At 40.3% G+C, this 19,159-nt stretch overlaps 1 protein-coding gene across 7 annotated transcripts in view; it reads right to left on the bottom strand.

Annotated features, from left to right (window-relative positions):
* ACACA (acetyl-CoA carboxylase alpha) overlaps positions 1 to 19,159 on the bottom strand; it is a 272,141-nt gene that overhangs the window by 169,272 nt on the left and 83,710 nt on the right. For all 7 annotated transcript variants that reach the window (XM_060290411.1, XM_060290412.1, XM_060290414.1 and 4 more), the window contains 5 exons: positions 13,513 to 13,645; positions 12,061 to 12,199; positions 3,188 to 3,297; positions 2,133 to 2,214; positions 877 to 975 (listed from right to left, as the gene is read on the bottom strand). In XM_060290411.1, coding sequence (XP_060146394.1) covers positions 877 to 975; positions 2,133 to 2,214; positions 3,188 to 3,297; positions 12,061 to 12,199; positions 13,513 to 13,645 — 563 coding nt within the window. The remainder of the gene's footprint in view (positions 1 to 876; positions 976 to 2,132; positions 2,215 to 3,187; positions 3,298 to 12,060; positions 12,200 to 13,512; positions 13,646 to 19,159) is intronic.

Here is a 19,159-nt window from a genome sequence, read left to right as displayed (position 1 = left end):
AGAAGCCACCGCGATGAGAAGCCTGCACACCGCAACGGAGAGTAACCCCGCACTCGCCGCAACTAGAGAAAGCCCGTGTGCAGCAATGAAGACCCAACGCAGCCAAAAATAAATAAATAAAATAAATAAATGTATTAAAAAAAGAACAGATACATGTATATGCATAACTGAATCACTTTGCTGTACACCTGAAACTAACACAACATTTTAATCAACTATACTCCAATATAAAATTTTTAAAATAAAGATTAAATAAACAGAAAGAGACAGAAAGGAAGGAAGGAAGGAAGAAAGAAAGAAAGAAAGAAGGAAGAAGGAAGGAAGGAAGGGAGGGAGGGAGAGAGAGAGAAAGAGAGAAAGGGAGAAAGGGAGAAAGGAAGAAAGGAAGGAAGGAAGGAAGGAAGGAAGGAAGGAAGGAAGAAAGAAAGAAAGAGAAAGAATGAATACTGGCAGGCAAGCATCTGAGTAGGTGGGTTTTAGTTTTTTCTTAGTGATTCCAGTCACCTCCCAGGCAGGTTCAAAGGCCTATTCCATCTAAGAAGTCCATCTCTGAGGAAGATTCTAGCCTACCCAGAGTAGATCTGAATCCACAGAACCAGATGAGTTTTCTCAGAGTTTCTCCAAATTAAGTCCCAAGATCATTTACATTACAATTTAGCATCTACATACCTGGTACAAAATTTACATTCTTAAGACAAGATAAAATCACAGGTACAACAATTAAGCCAGGAGATACAAGATACCATTAATTAATGTGTATTCTATTTCTGTCAAATATCCAACACATTTTAAAGCAGGCTTAAGCCCCAAGGCCATAGTCCCAAATATTCTACCAAGCTTTTCTACACTTCAAGATACAAACAAATAATTTCTTACCACTGCCACTCCATGGAAGAGTTGGGATACCTGCAGTTTGAGCCACTATGGAAGATGCAATCTTATCCCCCAAAGCCCACATGGCCTGGCTTGGAGGACCTGAAAACAAGACAAGGAAAGAACCCTGACTGTAACATTTTCGCCTCGTTTCTGTCACATGTATTTTGTCTTCCATATAATTATTTTTGTATTTGTCTTGTATCCCCTACAGCACATATCATCAACATCAGAAACTTGATTATGGGGACTACTATGGTTTGGCTCATCTTTGTACCCTTCATAGAACCTAATGTGGTAAATTTTTGCATTCAGGGAGAATTCAATATATATAAATATATGCTGAATTAAATTCCTGACAAATGTAACTCTGATTTTATCATCTGTCATGATCCAACTTTACCATATTAACAAAGTCTTTCTTTTTTTTTTTTTTAACCAATATCCTGAAGTAAGGACAATAAAGTTTTGGTGTTCAAGTTTAAAATATTATACTCTCCTTGGTCTTATGGAAACCCAAACGGAAGATTTACCTTTAATAGGCTTTACAAAGCATAATCATCATTGCAGAGATAGAGACACTTTGAGCCATATAACCTCAAATTTTCTCTCCGTATAGGATAGCAGAAAAGTCAGAAGAAATAGCTCTCTTATAGGAATATAATCTATATGCTTAAATGTGAAAGAAATGATTCATATTTAAGGGCACACTGCCAGCGTATCCTAAGTATTCAATTATCTTTTCTATATAAAAATAGGTCATTTCTCCACATGTTTTCTTAACGTTAATGGCCAAGTTTTTAAAGGCCAGTGTTCTGGAAATCAGAGCCTCCTCCATATCTCATAGAAAAGAATCTGGGGACAAAAAACACAATCAAGATGTGGGCTTCCCTGGTGGCGCAGTGGTTGAGAGTCCGCCTGCTGATGCAGGGGACACGGGTTCGTGCCCCAGTCTGGGAAGATCCCACATGCCGCGGAGCAGCTGGGCCCGTGAGCCATGGCCGCTGAGCCTGAGCATCCGGAGTCTGTGCTCCGCAACGGGAAAGGCCACAACAGTGAGAGGCCCGCGTATCACACACACACACAAAAAAGATGCAAGATGTAAGAAATGATGAAGGGTTAAAAAAAAAAAAAAAAAAGAAAAAGAAATGAAGAAAAGGGTTACTCGGAGAGCTGCTGACTGATAAAAAACTAAGAGCCCAGTGCCAAAATGACAGAGAGGAACAGAAAGGCAGGAACAGTATGTCAGAAAGGCTTACCCATGAAGGCGATGCCATTTTTCAAAAGAAGTTCTGGGAGCTTAGGATTCTCAGAAGCATGACCCCAGCCAGCCCAAACTGCCTACAAGGGAACACAATATGATTCATTCTTAAAATTCATACTAAAAAGAACATGATAAACTGTATTACTTTCTACCAATACTGGCCCTGCTCCATGAGGTACAATAGCTCCATGGCAGCCTAATGCCTAATTCAGCTTCTGTGCCTGATTCTTGGCAAACTTTTCACAGAACAACAATAAGCAGTCCATTGTGGTAAAACCTCTGAAGAGGTCAAAAACAGGTTGAAACTGATATTAAGAACCAGCTAGTATTGTTGCTCTTTAGGAAACTCAGTTCATAGCCTTTCAACTAGACTCTATAGAGCCTCTTGTAGAAATGTTGGTTTTCTTCCACAGATTGAATTACTTTGGCCACCCAACTCCACCTTTATATCTACTGGCTATACTGCCATACAAATCCCGAGTTTTTTTCTCTTTGGGCTTTAAGACACTTACCCTAAACTCCTTAACACAATGTGATAGGGAAGAAACAACCTCCTCTACTCTACCATATTCTGGACTAAAAGTATTCCACTGGAAACAGGCAACTTTTACTTACTAGGAGGTTTGAAGGTGAAATGGATAGAATAATCTCTGAAAGACCCTTACAAACCTCTTGTTTGGATTACATTTACTTTATGTTGGCTCATTCCATTCTTTCCATCTTTCCTTTCCCTGTCTGTTATATCCCATATAAAGGCTTTTACCAACGTTCAACAAAGATGCTTTATGTAAAATCAAAAGTTCTTCACTGGCTATCCCCTTGTGCCCAACTGTAAAACGGCTGAATTTGGCAAAGGAAACTCTTCTCAATACCCTGTAATGGCCTCTGTGGGAAAAGAATCTAAAAAAGAGTGGATAGATGTTTATGTATAACTGATTCACTTTGCTGTACAACAGAAATACAACATTGCAAATCAACTATACTCCCAGAAAAATTTTTTTTTAAAAAAAGGCTGAATTTGGATTTCGAGGAGACGCTGGCCTCTCTTACTTGTACTGGGATCCTTTTAGCAATGTCAAGAATTAATTCCACATTTGCATAGTTGTTGTTGTTTGGTCCTCCTGGCACTGGCACATAATGATCTGCCATCTTAATGTATTCTGAAAACACAAGCAAATTAACAGAGAACACATGCTTTATTTTCAGAAATGTAACAGCAGAGCAAAAACTGTGTAAAGGACAGGTACCATCATATGTAACCACAGGACAAACTGTATTAATGGGGTAATTCCCAGAACCATTTATCTGGAGGCTCTTTGTTAAGTCACAGTACTAAAAATGGTAATCTCATAGTTAGGAGCTCTTATACTACTAAAACAGCAGGTCTCAAACTTTTCACCATGTGACCTTTTCAAAGGGTTTTTATGATCCCTATATCAAGGATGATGTATCTGTCACTTAAGAGGCCCATTATTATATTCTGAGAAAAAGCTCAGTGACACCTTTTATCTTTAACTTGAACCATATTCTGAGAAAGCCCTTTTCCTGGTGTAAAGCTGGGACAGAATGGGGAAACAGGGTAGAGTCTGGAGGGTCTGTAGACTGGCTAAACAGGAAAGGTTAGTTATAGGAGTCTATCAAGTGCTTGAAAAACCTTTATCTGGATGGAAAGATATTTTAAAAAGATAACTTCTTTTCCCTCCTTACTTTTTTTTTTTTTTGTGGCTCAGTATCCCCTTTCAAATCTGTCACCTGATGTTTCTCTTTTCCTTTTCTGGCAGTAACTGTGGCAGAGCAGCTACAATGTGCAGGGACTGTACTAAGCACTTTATATGTATTATTTCATTCCATCCTCAATAATCATATATAACATGTATTATTAGCAACCGCTTTACAGGGAATTATGGCTTGGAGCAGTTAAATAACTTTCTCAAGGTCCATCTCCACCATATTTATTATGTTTCTTATCTTGTGCTCTTAATTTTTAAAGGTTTTAAGTCCTTCTTTAAAAATTCCACTCAGAGTAAGATATGAGGCCCTAACAGTTTGTTCAGAATAAAAACAGGTGTATCATTCTCTCTGATTATGAGGGAAAGCGTGCTGATTATTTAAAAATTTAGAAACTATGTCAGGATGTGCTGTTATTTAAAAGTCAAAACCACCCATTGTCTCACGACTCAGAGATAATCAGTTCATGCTTTGATATACTAGAAACCATAAACTGCTAACCAATTTAATATATTGTGGATATCTTCCCATACTAACCAAACCACTTCAGACTCTCACTTGCAATGGGGGTGCCAAATTGCCTATACTCTCACCTATACTGGGTATTATCAATTTGAAATTTTGCCAGTCCTATAAATTTTTAAAAATCGCAATCTATTATTGTTTTGGTTTGCATTTCTTTGATTATCATTGGAATTGAATCTCTTTTCATGTGTTTATTGTTCCTTTTAAATTCTTCTTTTATGGACTATCTATTCATGTTCTCTGTTCATTTTCTTTTGAAGGGTGTCTTGTGCTCATATTACAGGTAGAAACTCTTTGCTGTTCACATGTTTTTCTAGCTTATCGCTTGTCTTTAACTACCACTCATGGAGGTAACCAGATGGCTGTTTTGGTATATGTCATTACACCTTTTTTTTTTTCTCTGACTCTACACAATGTACTTTCTTTCTATTATTATATCATGCTATCAGTCTCCTTACAGCCAACTTTTTTCTAAGCAATTGTGATGGACAGACCCATGATCCCAAGTCTCCAGGTATTCATATCTTAAGTTATCCCCTCTCCTTGGGCGTGGGCACAATCTATGACTTGCTTTTAGCCAAGAGAATATGGCAAAGATGAGGAGATGTCACTTCCAAACTAACACTGGGTAAGAATGTAGCCAATCTTACTGGGACACTTTCCCTTGATGGCTTTGAAGAAGTAGGCAGTCATTTTGGGGTGGTCCACGTGACAAGGAGCCAAGAGCAGTCTCTAGCCAACAACCAGCAACACAATCAGGTCCTCAGTCCAAACAGAAAACTGAATGGTGTCAACAACCATGTTAGTCTGAAAACAGATCCATCCCAAGTCAAGCCTCAGATGAGACTGCAGCCCCAGCTGAATGCTGATGGCAACCTTGTGATAACCTGAAGCAGAAGACCCAGCTACAGAAACTGTGAGGTAATAAATGTCCATTGTTTTAAGTTGTTAAATTTGTGGTAATACTGTTACACAGTAATAGATAAACAGTGTAACAATTTGTCAGAATGCACTCAGACCAATAAATGTTATCCCACAAAATTTTTTTTATGTTTTTATTGATTTTTTTAACATCTTTATTAGAGTATAATTGCTTTACAATGGTGTGTTAGTTTCTGCTTTATAACAAAGTGAATAAGTTATACATATACATATGTCCCCATATCTCTTCCCTCTTGTATCTCCCTCCCTCCCACCCTCCCTATCCCACCCCTCTAGGTGGTCACAAAGCACCGAGCTGACTTCCCTGTGCTATGCGGCTGCTTCTCACTAGCTATTTTAAGTTTGGTAGTGTATATATGTCGATGCCACTCTCTCACTTTGTCCCAGCTTACCCTACCCCTCCCAGTATCCTCAAGTACATTCTCTAGTAGGTCTGCATCTTTATTCCCGTCTTGCCCCTAGGTTCTTCACGACCATTTTTTTTTTTCCATATATATGTGTTTGCATATGGTTTTTGTTTTTTCTCTTTGTGACTTACTTCACCCTGTATGACAGACTCTAGGTCCATCCACCTCACTACAAATAACTCAATTTTGATTCTTTTTATGGCTGAGTAATATTCCACTGTATATATGTGCCACATCTTCTTTATCCATTCATCTGTTGATGGACACTTAGGTTGCTTCCATGTCCTGCTTATTGTAAATAGAGCTGCAATGAACATTTTGGTACATGACTCTTTTTGAATTATGGTTTTCTCAGGGTACATGCCCAGTAGTGGGGTTGCTGGGTCTTATGATAGTTCTATTTTTAGTTGTTTTTGTGTGTGTGTGTGTGGTACACGGGCCTCTCACTGTTGTAGCCTCTCCCGTTGCGGAGCATAGGCTCCGGAAGCGCAGGCTCAGCGGCCATGGTTCACGGGCCCAGCCACTCCACAGCATGTGGGATCTTCCCGGACCGGGGCACAAACCCATGTCCCCTGCATCGGTAGGTGGACTCTCAACCACTGCGCCACCAGGAAAGCCCCTATTTTTAGTTTTTTAAGGAACCTCCATACTGTTCTCCATAGTGGCTGTCTCAAGTTACATTCCCACCAAGAGTGCAAGAGGGTTCCCTTTTCTCCACACCCTCTCCAGGATTTATTGTTTGTACATTTTTTGATGACAGCCATTCTGATCGGTATGAGATGATCTCTCATTGTAGTTTTTTTTTTTTTTTTTTTTTTTTTTGCAGTACGTGGGCCTCTCACTGTTGTGGCCTCTCCCGTTGCAGAGCACAGGCTCCGGATGTGCAGGCTCAGCAGCCATGGCTCACTGGCCCAGCCGCTCCACAGCATGTGGGATCTTCCCGGACTGGGGCACGAACTTCTGTCCCCTGCATCGGCAGGCAGACTCTCAACCACTGCGCCACCAGGGAAGCCCTCATTGTAGTTTTGATTTGCATTTCTCTAATGATTAATGATGTTGAGCATTCTTTTTTTTTTTTTTTTTGCGGTACGCGGGCCTCTCACTGTTGTGGCCTCTCCCGTTGCGGAGCACAGGCTCCGGATGCGCAGGCTCAGTGGCCATGGCTCACGGGCCCAGCCACTCCGCAGCATGTAGGATCTTCCTGGACCGGGGCATGAACCCGCGTCCCCTGCATCGGCAGGCGGACTTTCAACCACTGCGCCACCAGGGAAGCCCTTGAGCATTCTTTCATGTGTTTTTTGGCAATCTGTATATCTTCTTTGGAGAAATGTCTTTTTAGGTCTTCTGCCCATTTCTGGATTGGGTTGTCTGTTTTTCTGATATTGAGCTGCATGAGCTGCTTGTAAATTTTGGAGATTAATCCTTTGTCATTTGCAAATATTTTCTCCCATTCTGAGGTTTGTCTTTTCGTCTTGTTTATGGTTTCCTTTGCTGTGCAAAAGCTTTGAAGTTTCGTTAGGTCCCATTTGTTTATTTTTGTTTTTATTTCCATTTCTCTAGGAGCTGGGTCAAAAAGGATCTTGCTGTGATTTATGTCATAGAGTGTTCTGCCTATGTTTTCCTCTAAGAGTTTGATAGTGTCTGGCCTTACATTTAGGTCTTTAATCCATTTTGAGTTTATTTTTGTGTATGGTGTTAGGGCATATTCTAATTTAATTTTTTTACATGTAGCTGTCCAGTTTTCCCAGCACCACTTATTGAAGAGGCTGTCTTTTCTCCACTGTATATTCTTGCCTCCTTAACAAAGGCAAGGTGACCATATGTGCATGGGTTTATCTCTGGGCTTTCTATCCTGTTCCATTGATCTACATTTCTGTTTTTGTGCCAGTACCATACTGTCTTGATTACTGTATCTTTGTAGTATAGTCTGAAGTCCAGGAGCCTGATTCCTCCAGCTCCCTTTTCTTTCTCAAAGTTGCTTTGGCTATTTGGGGTCTTTTGTGTTTCCATACAAATTGTGAAATATTTTGTTCTAGTTCTGTGAAAAATGCCAGTGGTAGTTTGATAGGGAGTGAATCTGTAGATTGCTTTGGGTATTATAGTCATTTTCACAATGTTGATTCTTCCAATCCAAGAACATGGTATATCTCTCCATCTGTTTGTATCATCTTTAATTTTTTCATCAGTGTCTTATAGTTTTCTGCGTACAGGTCTTTCACCTCCTTAGGTAGGTTTATTCCTAGTTATTTTATTCTTTTTCTTGCAATGGTAAATGGGAGTGTTTCCTTAATTTCTTTTTCCCATATTTCATCATTAGTGTATAGGAATGCAAGAGATTTCTGTGCATTAATTTTGGTTCCTGCTATTTTACCAAATTCATTGATTAGCTCTAGTAGTTTTCTGGTAGAGTCTTTAGCATTCTCTATGTATAGTATAATGTCATCTGCAAACAGTGACAACTTTACTTCTTCTTTTCTGATTTGGATTCCTTTTATTTCTTTTTCTTCTCTGATTGCTGTGGCTAAAACTTCCAAAACTATGTTGAATAATAGTGGTGAGAGTGGGCAACCTTGTCTTGTTCCTTATCTTAGTGGATATGGTTTCAGTTTTTCACCATTGAGAATGATGTTGGCTGTGGGTTTGTCATATATGGCCTTTATTACGTTGAGGTAAGTTCTCTCTATGCCTACTTTCTGGAGAGTTTTTAATCACAAATCGGTGTTAAATTTTGTTGAAAGCTTTTTCTGCATCTATAGAGATGATCATAGAGGCCAGCATGACGTTGAACTAGCCTGAGGCGCACTGTGTGTTCTCCTGGGGAAGTTGTCCCTGGATCACGGGACCCTGGCAGTGGCGGGCTGCACAGGCTCCCAGGAGAGGAGGTGTGGATAGTGACCTGTGCTTGCACACAGGCTTCTTGGTGACGGCAGCAGCAGCCTTAGCGTCTCATGCCCGTCTCTAGGGTCCGCGATGTTAGCCGCGGCTCGCACCCGTCTCTGGAGCTCCTTTAAGCAGTGCTCTGAATCCCCTCTCCTCGCACACCAGGAAACAAAGAGGGAAGAAAAAGTCTCTTGCCTCTTTGGCAGTTCCTTTTCCTGGACTCCCTCCCGGCTAGCCGTGGTGCACTAACCCCTTCAGGCTGTGTTCACGCCGACAGTCCTCTCCCTGGGATCTGGAAGCCCGAGCCTCAGCTCCCAGCCCCGCCCGCCCCGGCGGGTGGGCAGACAAGCCTCTCCGGCTGGTGAGTGACACTCGGCACCGATCCTCTGTGCAGGAATCTCTCCACTGTGCCCTCCGCACCCCTGTTGCTGTGCTCTCCTCTGTGGCTCCGAAGCTTCCCCCCTCCGCCACCCGCAGTCTCTGCCCACAAAGGGGCTTCCTAGTGTGTGGAAACCTTTCCTCCTTCACAGCTCCCTCCCACTGGTGCGGGTCCCATCCCTATCCTTTTGTCTCTGTTTATTCTTTTTTCTTTTGCCCTACCCAGGTACGTGGGGAGTTTCTTGCCTTATGGGAGGTCTGAGGTCTTCTGCCAGCGTTCAGTAGGTGTTCTGTAGGGGTTGTTCCATATGTAGATGTATTTCTGATGTATTTGTGGGGAGGAAGGTGATCTCCACATCTTACTCTTCCACCATCTTGAAGCTCCTCTCCACAAAATATTTTTTAATGGGTGCATGGTATTTCATAGAATTGGTGCAACAGATTTTACGTAACTAATCACTAATGGTGGGCACAAGTTATTCCTCGTTTCTTGTTATTTTAAATAAGAGTGCAATGAATATCCCTGTATGGATGTATTTGCCCCATTACTGATTCTTGTTCCTCAGAATAAACCCCAGGAAATAGACTTTCTTAGTCAAAAGATATGAGTACTTTTGTCCACTGGTGCTCATGATCCCATCCCCTTCCATCTCCTCTAGCTCTCTTGTGTACTGCTACCCCCCGGCCCCCACCCCTGCCCTTGGCTCCTTCCTCTCAGAAACATTTCTAAGTCTCTTCCATTCTGAAAAATAAAAATTATCTCTTGACCCCAAATTTCTCTTTAGTTACTGCCTTTCCTTTTTCCCTTCTCATCCAAAATTCTCAAAAAACTTGTCCACATTGGCTGTCTCCATGTCTCATCCCATTCACTCCTTATCTTCCTGTATTAGTCTGCATACTCACATTGTTCCACCAAAACTATTTCTGCAAAGGTTACCAATGATTAGCTAATCGCCAGACAGATTTTGATTCCTATTTTATTGGACTACTGACACCTTTGAGCCTTCCTTATTGAAATTCTCTTTTCTCATTGCTTTTCTCTTCTGTTTCTCTGACCATTTCTTCTCAACACTGTTTATGGGCCTATCTTCCTGAGTCTATCCCTAAATTTTGTCCTTCTATAAAATTTCATCCTTAACTCTCTTCTCTTCATTTTCTATCTGATCTTTCAGGAGGTAGTGTTAACTATCACATATTTGCTGATAAGTACACTCTTAATCTCTAGTTCTCTTTATTTCTAAGTTCTAGAAGGATATATTCAATTTTTTGTAGGACTTCTAGAATCTTCTTGTATCACATGTACTCCAAACCTGTCTCCCCACCAAAAAAAAACCCCACCTTGCTCTTATTACTATATTATCTATTATTTTGCCTTTGTTGATGGTGCTAACATGAAAAACAAGACCATCCTTGACAAATACTAGATCATGCCTTGTACTTTAACAAGACACTTGCAGTTTCCAGAAACCACTGTGTCACACCTTCAAACATTTGCATATATGTTCTTTCTGCCTGTAATACCTTTGTCTTCCCCCTAATTGCTTCACTAACTCTTACTCATTCTTGGCTAGGTAAAACCCATTTCAGAAAGCTCTCTTAACCCTGTTAACCCCTCTAAACCCTTAACCCAAGAGCAGGGGCCAAAGTTACGATGGCTCATCTCTGTGTTCCACAGTACCCTGTGCATATTTCTATTATAGCACTTACCTCATTGTATTGAAATTATTTGTTTCCTAGAGCAAGATCATATCTTATTAAACTGTGGGTCTCCATGTTCATTGAGTGAATGAATAAATGAATTAATAGGAGCACCAAGGAGAAACAAGGAAAAAGAAATCATGCAAGGTACTTTACATTTATTATACACAATTTCATCATTACAACTATCCAGTAAAATAGACATGATTTTCCTTTCACATATACGAAACTGCAGCTGAGAGGTGTTGAAGGGTCAATCTAAATGATTTCATATAACATCTATTTTCCAATAAATTGGTGCCTTCTTCATTTCTAAAGATAATAACCCTTACTCCTTAGGAATAGTCTTAATATCATTGTCTCAATATAGAGAGTACATATAAAGACCAAAAAAGCTTTAAAAAGACAGCCCTTTAAAGAGCTAATGTTGGACTTCCCTGGTGGTGCAATGGTTAAGAATCCACCTGCCAATGCGGGGGACGTGGGTTCGAGCCCTGGTCCAGGAAGATCCCACATGCCATGGAGCAAATAAGCCCATGTGCCACGACTACTGAGCCTGCGCTCTAGAGCCTGCGAGCCACAACTACTGAGCCCGCATGCCACAATTACTGAGCCCACGTGCCACAACTACTGAAGCCCACACGCCTAGAGCCTGTGCTCCATAACAAGAGAAGCCACGCACTGCAATGAAGAGTAGCCCCTGCTTGCTGCAACTAGAGAAAGCCCGCATGCAGCAACGAAGACCCAATGCAGCCAAAAATAAATAAATAAATTTTAAAAAATAAAATAAAATAAAGAGCTAATGTCATCTGTGGGTACTCTGTCTTAGAGATTATACTTTAGTGATAAAAAGTATAAAGAGGAAGGACTAGCCACGACCTCTCAGCTACACCAATAGTCTTTATCTGCCTCTCTCAGATGGAAAACCATCTAAGCAGAGAGAATATGCCAAAGAGCCTGCAGAGAGAAACCTGTTTGGGTCCCAAGAGGTCTCCCCCTCCCAGGAGGAGGGGAAAAAACAATCTTAACCTTAAAATGCTCTAAAATTCAATGTAACTCATAAGGTAAATAGCATTTCCTTCCAAACGTTTCTACTGACACATGCTAAAGAATGTGGCTTAGCAAATAACACTGAAAACCCATATCGACACTTTGGTTAAATTTTACCTATTTTTACTTAGAACACAGGCGTCTACGTTGAGGTTAAATATAATACAATCCTTGTCTATGCCTACTATTGACACTTTTTAAAAGAGAAATCCTTGGGTTTGGGAATCCCCCTGAGTTAACATTCTTCTCCTTAAAGGCTGTGCCATTCAATGTTTTATGCTTGAGGATGATGCTTTCTTAATGTTCATAACTTACCTGCATTGGCTTTCAGGTCTTCAGGTGTGACCATGACAACAAATCGAATTGCACGTTCATTTCGAAACATCTCATAAGACCACCGGCGGATAGACCGCATGCATTTCACTGCTGCAATGCCATTGTTGGCAATGAGAACCTGGTAGAGTGGGAACATGGGAATTGGAGAGAGGTAGAATAGACAGGCAAAGACAGAGGAAAAGAGATGAAATCACTTGTGTAGATCTTCCTCTGAAAAGCCAGAGTTTCAACTAGGAATTTGGATTGTTGGTCTAGGCATTTAGGAACCAACTCCCACATGATCAAGGGATATTTTAAGATGTTAGCTAAGCAAATACTTCAATATGTGCCAGCTAAAACTTACTCCTTTCTAACTTCATTTCTTGAAGGGGAAAATCAGTTACTCAAATCTTATGAGTCTGTGAATTATTCTACCATACCTACTTTTAGGGAATAGAAGAAACAAACGTCAGGGGAAAGATGGATATAAATAAGGCTGGAGGAAGATTCAACAGTGTAGTGTCATACACTATTCTATGTTGTAGTGAAACAAGGCATAGAGTCCTTAACATGTATAAGAACGCCTACACTAACCACCACCTCTCTCCAAAATGCTGAATCCAAACGCCGTAGAATTGTACAGACCGCCCCAGAAAGAACAGTCACAAGAAAAAGCATAGAAGGATCAATGATCCTGAGACTTCTCTGTTAAACAAACCTTTCACCTCCTTGCCTGTCTTGCAATCATCACCCTGAGGATAACATAGGTTGGGAGACACGTAATCTCTACTCATTGGAAGACTAACAGGAGTGCACCGCTAAAGCAACACTTTTAGGACAGAGAATATAGGTCCCCATCCTTTAATCTTTTAATCACTGCAAGCTATTTCAACCAAGTCATTCTCTCAGCTCCAATATGGTTTAGATAAAAGTGACACAGATTAACTCACAACATTTCAAAACACCTGTAATCTCTTTAAGTATTTCATGTGGTATATTCCCTCTAAACATCTCAAATTCCTGGCGGAACCCAGTAGGTTACACTGTATCAAACTTGTTGAAGCCTTCTGCTCTGAAACTCTCTCCATTCCCTTAGCTCTAAACCCAGTGTTATGACATGTTACCTCCTCACCACCACCCCACAAGCTAATCAATTTCTCATACCCTCTCAGATCAGTGCAACTCAACCCCATAAAAACAGCAAGATCTTTCTAAAAGCGCTTTATGGGTGCTGCCTCATCTTCTTACTTAGTTATGACTAAATTGCTAGTGGTAAATACATATTACAGAAAATAGTGAAATTATTTAATAGGATGCTAGGGAGGCAGAAAGGATAGTTCTGCAGTCTCAGAAATTCAATTTAAATATCGGTTTTGACCAAATCTAGACAACAAATCCAGGCATTAAATCTCATGTGCTTTTGAAAAAATAATTTAGCAGGTTATAACTTACCTTCTCAATCACTTTATTCCCACCAAAACGAGTAACAAATTCTGCTGGAGAAGCTACAGTGAAATCTCGCTGTGAGTCTATTTTCTTTCGGTCTCGACCTTGCTTTACTAGGTGCAAACCAGACATGCTGGACCTGTAAAAATAGAGAAATCATGAAAGTCTACAGATAAGATTTCTTCACATCATCTATCTCCCCTGGAGACCTACTTTTCACTATCGGACTTATAAGAGCACTTCCAATTGCACCCTTGTGAAGACTGCATGGTGGCAGACAACATAGTTTTTATAGAGAAGAGAGAAAAGAAAATGATCTTTGCTTGTGGAAATTCAAGGAAAAAAATAAGTGTTCCTGAATAATAAAAGACAATATTAAGGTTTACCAACAGATGCCATCATAAAGAGATAGGCAAAGAACAGACTAAAATGAGATGGTATAAATAACAGACTCAGAGTGACTGTTAAAACTTAAAAAAACAGCCCACAACAGTTAGCAAACCTGTTTCTGGATTATGATTCTGACACACAGATGACCTTCACCTCTGTATCTCTAACCTCCATTTTTCTTATGAGCTGTAACTCCACATTTTTAACTGCCTACTAAATGTTTTACTTGGATATTCCATAGACGTTTCAAAATCAACAACTCCAAAAACAATTTATTTACAAGGCATTTACAAGGCAATTTATTTATAAACCATATTTCATTGACCTTAAGATAACATTTTTTTTTTTAGCTTTTTAAAATCTCTGATATTGGTATGTATCTTACAACTGATGGTGTGATTTAATTGGCAGAATTTTTTTTCTCAGTGGTACATTCAATAATGGTGCCTCTAACAATCAATGATGTTTTAGATTAGTGGTGGAAACAGCACAGGCCTGCTTTAAATTCCAGATCTTCACCGAATAACTTAAACTTGCTAAGCTTCACTTTTCTCTTTGTAAATATGTATGGTATTCACTGTTCTAGGTTTTTAGCTATTGTCTCTCAGCTCCAAGCCCACCCTCTTATGCTCTGCTCTATGACAACAGGGCTTAACACCATGCAAACTTGTTTGATTCCGCCAATAGGAAGGCAGAAGGGTTTAAGAAAAAAAAAAAAGAGAGAGAGAGAGAGAGAAAGGGATTTTCTTCTTATTTCCCAGCTATTATCAGCATTGCTCCACAGGAAAACAGAGTTAATTCCAGTCTCTAGCATCTTTCAGCATTCAGGAATAGCCGTGGTGCATGCCCTTAGAAGGACAAGGAGCAGTGGGTTGTGGCTCCTTGGCTGTCAGAGTACCAGCCCTGCCATGCTCACTCATCCTCTGGGCTACCCGGCCTGGGCCTATCAATCACCTGTCAGGCCAGGCCTCCTCCTCAGGGATCTGAGCAGCAGCTACTTAAAGCTTACCCCCAGAGGTCCAAGCACCAGCCCCTCTCCAAGCACCTTGGGCCCTCACCAAGCTTGTAGGTTCTGGGAATACTACCTCTTCCTGAGGGGTGGTAGCTGCTTCCTGCAGATATTAACCTTGGGTTACCTCAGCATGTCTTTTTTGTTCTTTTATTCTTCTAACACCCAAGTAACCAATTTTCACAATTGAATGTCTTTTGTTTATAATACCTAATGCAGTTTCTCTTTCCCTGACTGGACCTTGACTCAGCACTGACAGACCTTCTGAAAGGGTGTTTTGAGGACTGAATGAGATAATGGATATAGTAAATAAACTCCTTTATACACTATTTAACAGACAGCTGCTTTCTTCTATTTCTATTTTTCCTTCCTTTCTCCTACACTCTAACCTTGCACTCAAGTAATTTCTCTCTTCAAAATAAAAGAGTATGATTAAAACCTTCCCACAAAGAAACACCAGGTCCAGATGGTTTTATTTTTATTTTATTTATTTATTTACTTACTTATTTACTTATTTATTTACTTTTGGCTGCGTTGGGTCTTTGTTGCTATGTGCGGGCTTTCTCTAGTTGCGGCGAACGGGGTCTACTCTGTTGGGGTGCGCAGGCTTCTCATTGTGGTGGCTTCTCTTGTTGCGGAGCATGGGCTCTAGGCCTGTGGGCTTCAGTAGCTGTGGCTCGAAGGCTCTAGAGCGCAGGCTCAGTAGTTGTGGTGCACGGGCTTAGCTGCTCCGCGGCATGTGGGATCTTCCCAGACCAGGGCTCGAACTCGTGTCTCCTGCATTGGCAGGTGGATTCTTAATCACTGCGCCACCAGGGAAGCCCCAGATGGTTTTAAAAGACAAGTTCTACTGAACTTTCAAGAATCGTAGCCTACCAAACTTCCAGACAGTAGAAAAAGAAGTAAAACTCCCCAGTTAGAGTAATACCGATACCAGAACCAGACAAAGATGTTACATGAAAGGGAAGTCCAGGGCCGCTTTACTCATGACCACAGTTGCAAAATTCCTAAAGACGATATTCTAAATAGGTGTTGGGTCAAGGATAGGCAAAATATTAGTTAAAAAGTATGTTACTCCACAACCAACTTGAGTTTGTCCCAGGTAAGCAAGGATGGTTTAATTTTAGAAAATCCATAAATGTAAAACTGTTAGATTTCCTAGCAAGTGCAATAAAATAAAAAAATTAATAAGTACATTAGAGACCTGAGGACTGCCAAGGAGGAAGTTAAATTATATTTATTTGTGAATGATGTAATTTACATAGAAAACAAAAGATTCTGCAAATTATTAGAAATAATAGGAGGCCTTAGTCAAGTGTATAGATATATGATTAATATATAAGAAGCTCCCAAATATTATGTATAGATTATAAAATTAAAAACAGATCATAAATGGCTTCCCTGGTGGCGCAGCAGTTGAGAGTCCACCTGCCGTTGTAGGGGACACGGGTTCGTGCCCCGGTCCGGGAATATCCCGCATGCCACGGAGTGGCTAGGCCCGTGAGCCATGGCCGATGAGCCTGCGTGTCCGGAGCCTGTGCTCCGCAACGGGAGAGGCCACAACAGTGAGAGGCCCGCGTACCGCAAAAAACAAAACAAAACAAAAAACAGATCATAAAGTTAAAAACTAAAATACACATACTTTTAAGACATACATATAGACACAAAAAAACTATGTAAACAGAGAAACAAAATAATGTGATGAACATGTGATTAAGGGAAATGACTACCTGCGTGGGGAAAGCAGGGAGAAGGTTTCTGGAGGAGAGACCATATGGTTAGAAAGATGTAGGTGATGGCCAAGGATCAACCTTTAAGTGGTGGGTTTTCAAATTCCTTTTTACACTATTTTTAAAATTACTAAATAAGTAACCAAATAAATAAATAATAGTGGGTTACATATGGACGAATGAGTGTGTCTTGAACCAAAAATTATGGTTATATAATTCTATACACTGAGATTAAACACACACACACACACACACATACTCCCTAGAGATCAACTTTCAGTTTCTTAGGGACAGAGAGACAGAGAAGATATAAACCTAGGATAAATAAGGAGATGCCCGAGTATAAGACAAAAAGGGAAGCAAAATCTTTATCGATAAAATTAAGGTGGGGAAGGGATTGTTCATACGTTTTAATCAATAGTTTAGAGATAACAAAGGAATGCCCTGAGGGTCACTTGTAATCAAAGAGGGGAGAAAAACAGAAATATACCTTACTTTTAATGATGGGATGAGGACTTCCCTGGTGGTACAGTGGTTAAGAATCCGCCTGCCAATGCAGGGGACACAGGTTCGATCCCTGGTCTGGGAAGATCCCACATGCTGCGGAGCAACTAAGCCTATGTGCCGCAACTACTGAGCCTGTGCTCTAGAGCCTGTGAGCCACAACTACTGAGCCTGCGTGCCACAACTACTGAAGCTCGCATGCCTAGAGCTCGTGCTCCACAATGAGAGAAGCCACCGCAATGAGAAGCCCGCGCAACGCAACAAAGAGTAGCCCCCCTCACTGCAACTAGAGAAAGCCTGCGTGCAACAACAAAGACCCAATGCAGCCAAAAATAAATTTATTTTTAAAAAGATTTAAAAAAAATAGATGGGATCCTTCATATAGCCATGTTCAGAAGTTAGGCACCATGCTAAAAACAAGAGGATCAAGTGGAAAGATAGAAAAGATCTCAAAATCTTTACCTCTCACCTAGCTTTTCTCAGGAAGCTACCAGAGAATGTTGTCTTCCCAAAAGATGAAATAAACCAAGATAAAGGAAGACAAGGAATGCAAGAAATAGAGGATCCAACACAGAAGAGAAGGGAATTCTCTAGATGATTTTTCAAATTGGAGGACAGACTGCTCCAGGAGGGATATCTCCTTGAAAAAAATGGACAGATCACCTATTGTATTTAACCACAGAAAAACAAAACTGTGTATGTGTGTGTAATTAATATATATATGTGTATGTGTATTCTGTTTGTATATATGTTTGTTTTACATATATAAAATAATAAACCAAAGTTATATATATATTTATGATATTTATACATATATAAATCATTTTACTGTATATATATTAAAATATACAAAATATATAAGTATATATTATATATAAAACAATATATAATATGTATATTTAAAATATACCAGTTGTTTTTTACTTATTTGACTCTCAGTGGAAGATTTGCTTGGTTTACCCCCCAAAGGATGGAAGAGGTCAAGTAAAAAGGAAAAGGAAAGGATGACTGTTTTAAAGACACATTTTGCCAAATCAGTGTTTTTCATTTGTTTCTATATTTTCCAGGGTCTATTTAATTTTCAGGTAATTTTTATCAAAATAAAAACTCCAGTTTGCAAATACAAGCAAGCGACCCTTAATGACTGCCATCCAGCAAATCATTCAGGTCTTTTATGTCGACCCTCTGCTGGAGAGGCACAGACCTGCAAGAGTTCTGAAGAAGGCCTGACTCATTTCCTCTTCAGCGTGAGTTCTAACAGCAGGAAGAAGAAAGATTCGGGATAGGAGAGCTTGGCACTCTCAACACCTCCAGTCTGGCTGCCTACTGTCACACGCCGGGACAATGACAGCAGCCACCTTTCCTGGTCCAAGAGACAGAGTCTAAAAAAGTTTTCTGCAAAACTACCTTCAACAGGATGTTACCTACCACACAGAATTGATATTTTCCTTCAAAATAGATAAAGAGACTTCACTCTTGAAAAACCAGCCAAGAACAGTGAGCAATTTTGGCACAGACTAAGTGAGATTCCTTGACGAAAGACCAGCACACAGCAAGGTCTGTGCACGGGTGCTTGTTTTCAACGCAGCTACAATGTCACACATGGTCTCGGGTATCTTTGGTTCAAATTCTGAGTGTAAAATAAAGGTTTAGAAATCCAGGAGCAAATATGAGCATTTTAATTCATTTCCTTAAAAAAAAAAGTTTCCTACAGACACAAGAAAATCATCAAATCAGATTGCCCATAAATTCCAGGGCTTAGCTGTCAATGTCTTATTGTTTTTTAAAGGTATATATTGCCCAGATACGGCACTCTAAAACTTACCTTCGAAGCATGTAATATCTCATCTCCTTATTTTCCTCCGCAGAACCCTCCATATCAAGATGGCAAAGGAATGGAGGCTTTTTCTTCAGATGTCGGCCTTGTAAACACAAGCCGGAGTTTGTCCTCCTGCTGCAGGTGCTTAAAACCCAGGAGGACAAGACATACTGTGCCTACTTCTTGGCCCTGCTTCAGTCA

The sequence above is a fragment of the Globicephala melas genome, chromosome 20 (assembly GCF_963455315.2).
Source record: "Globicephala melas chromosome 20, mGloMel1.2, whole genome shotgun sequence".
NCBI classification, from domain to species: Eukaryota; Metazoa; Chordata; class Mammalia; order Artiodactyla; family Delphinidae; genus Globicephala; species Globicephala melas.
Note: the sequence above shows the minus strand (reverse complement) of the source record. Positions and strands in the feature narration are given on the sequence as shown.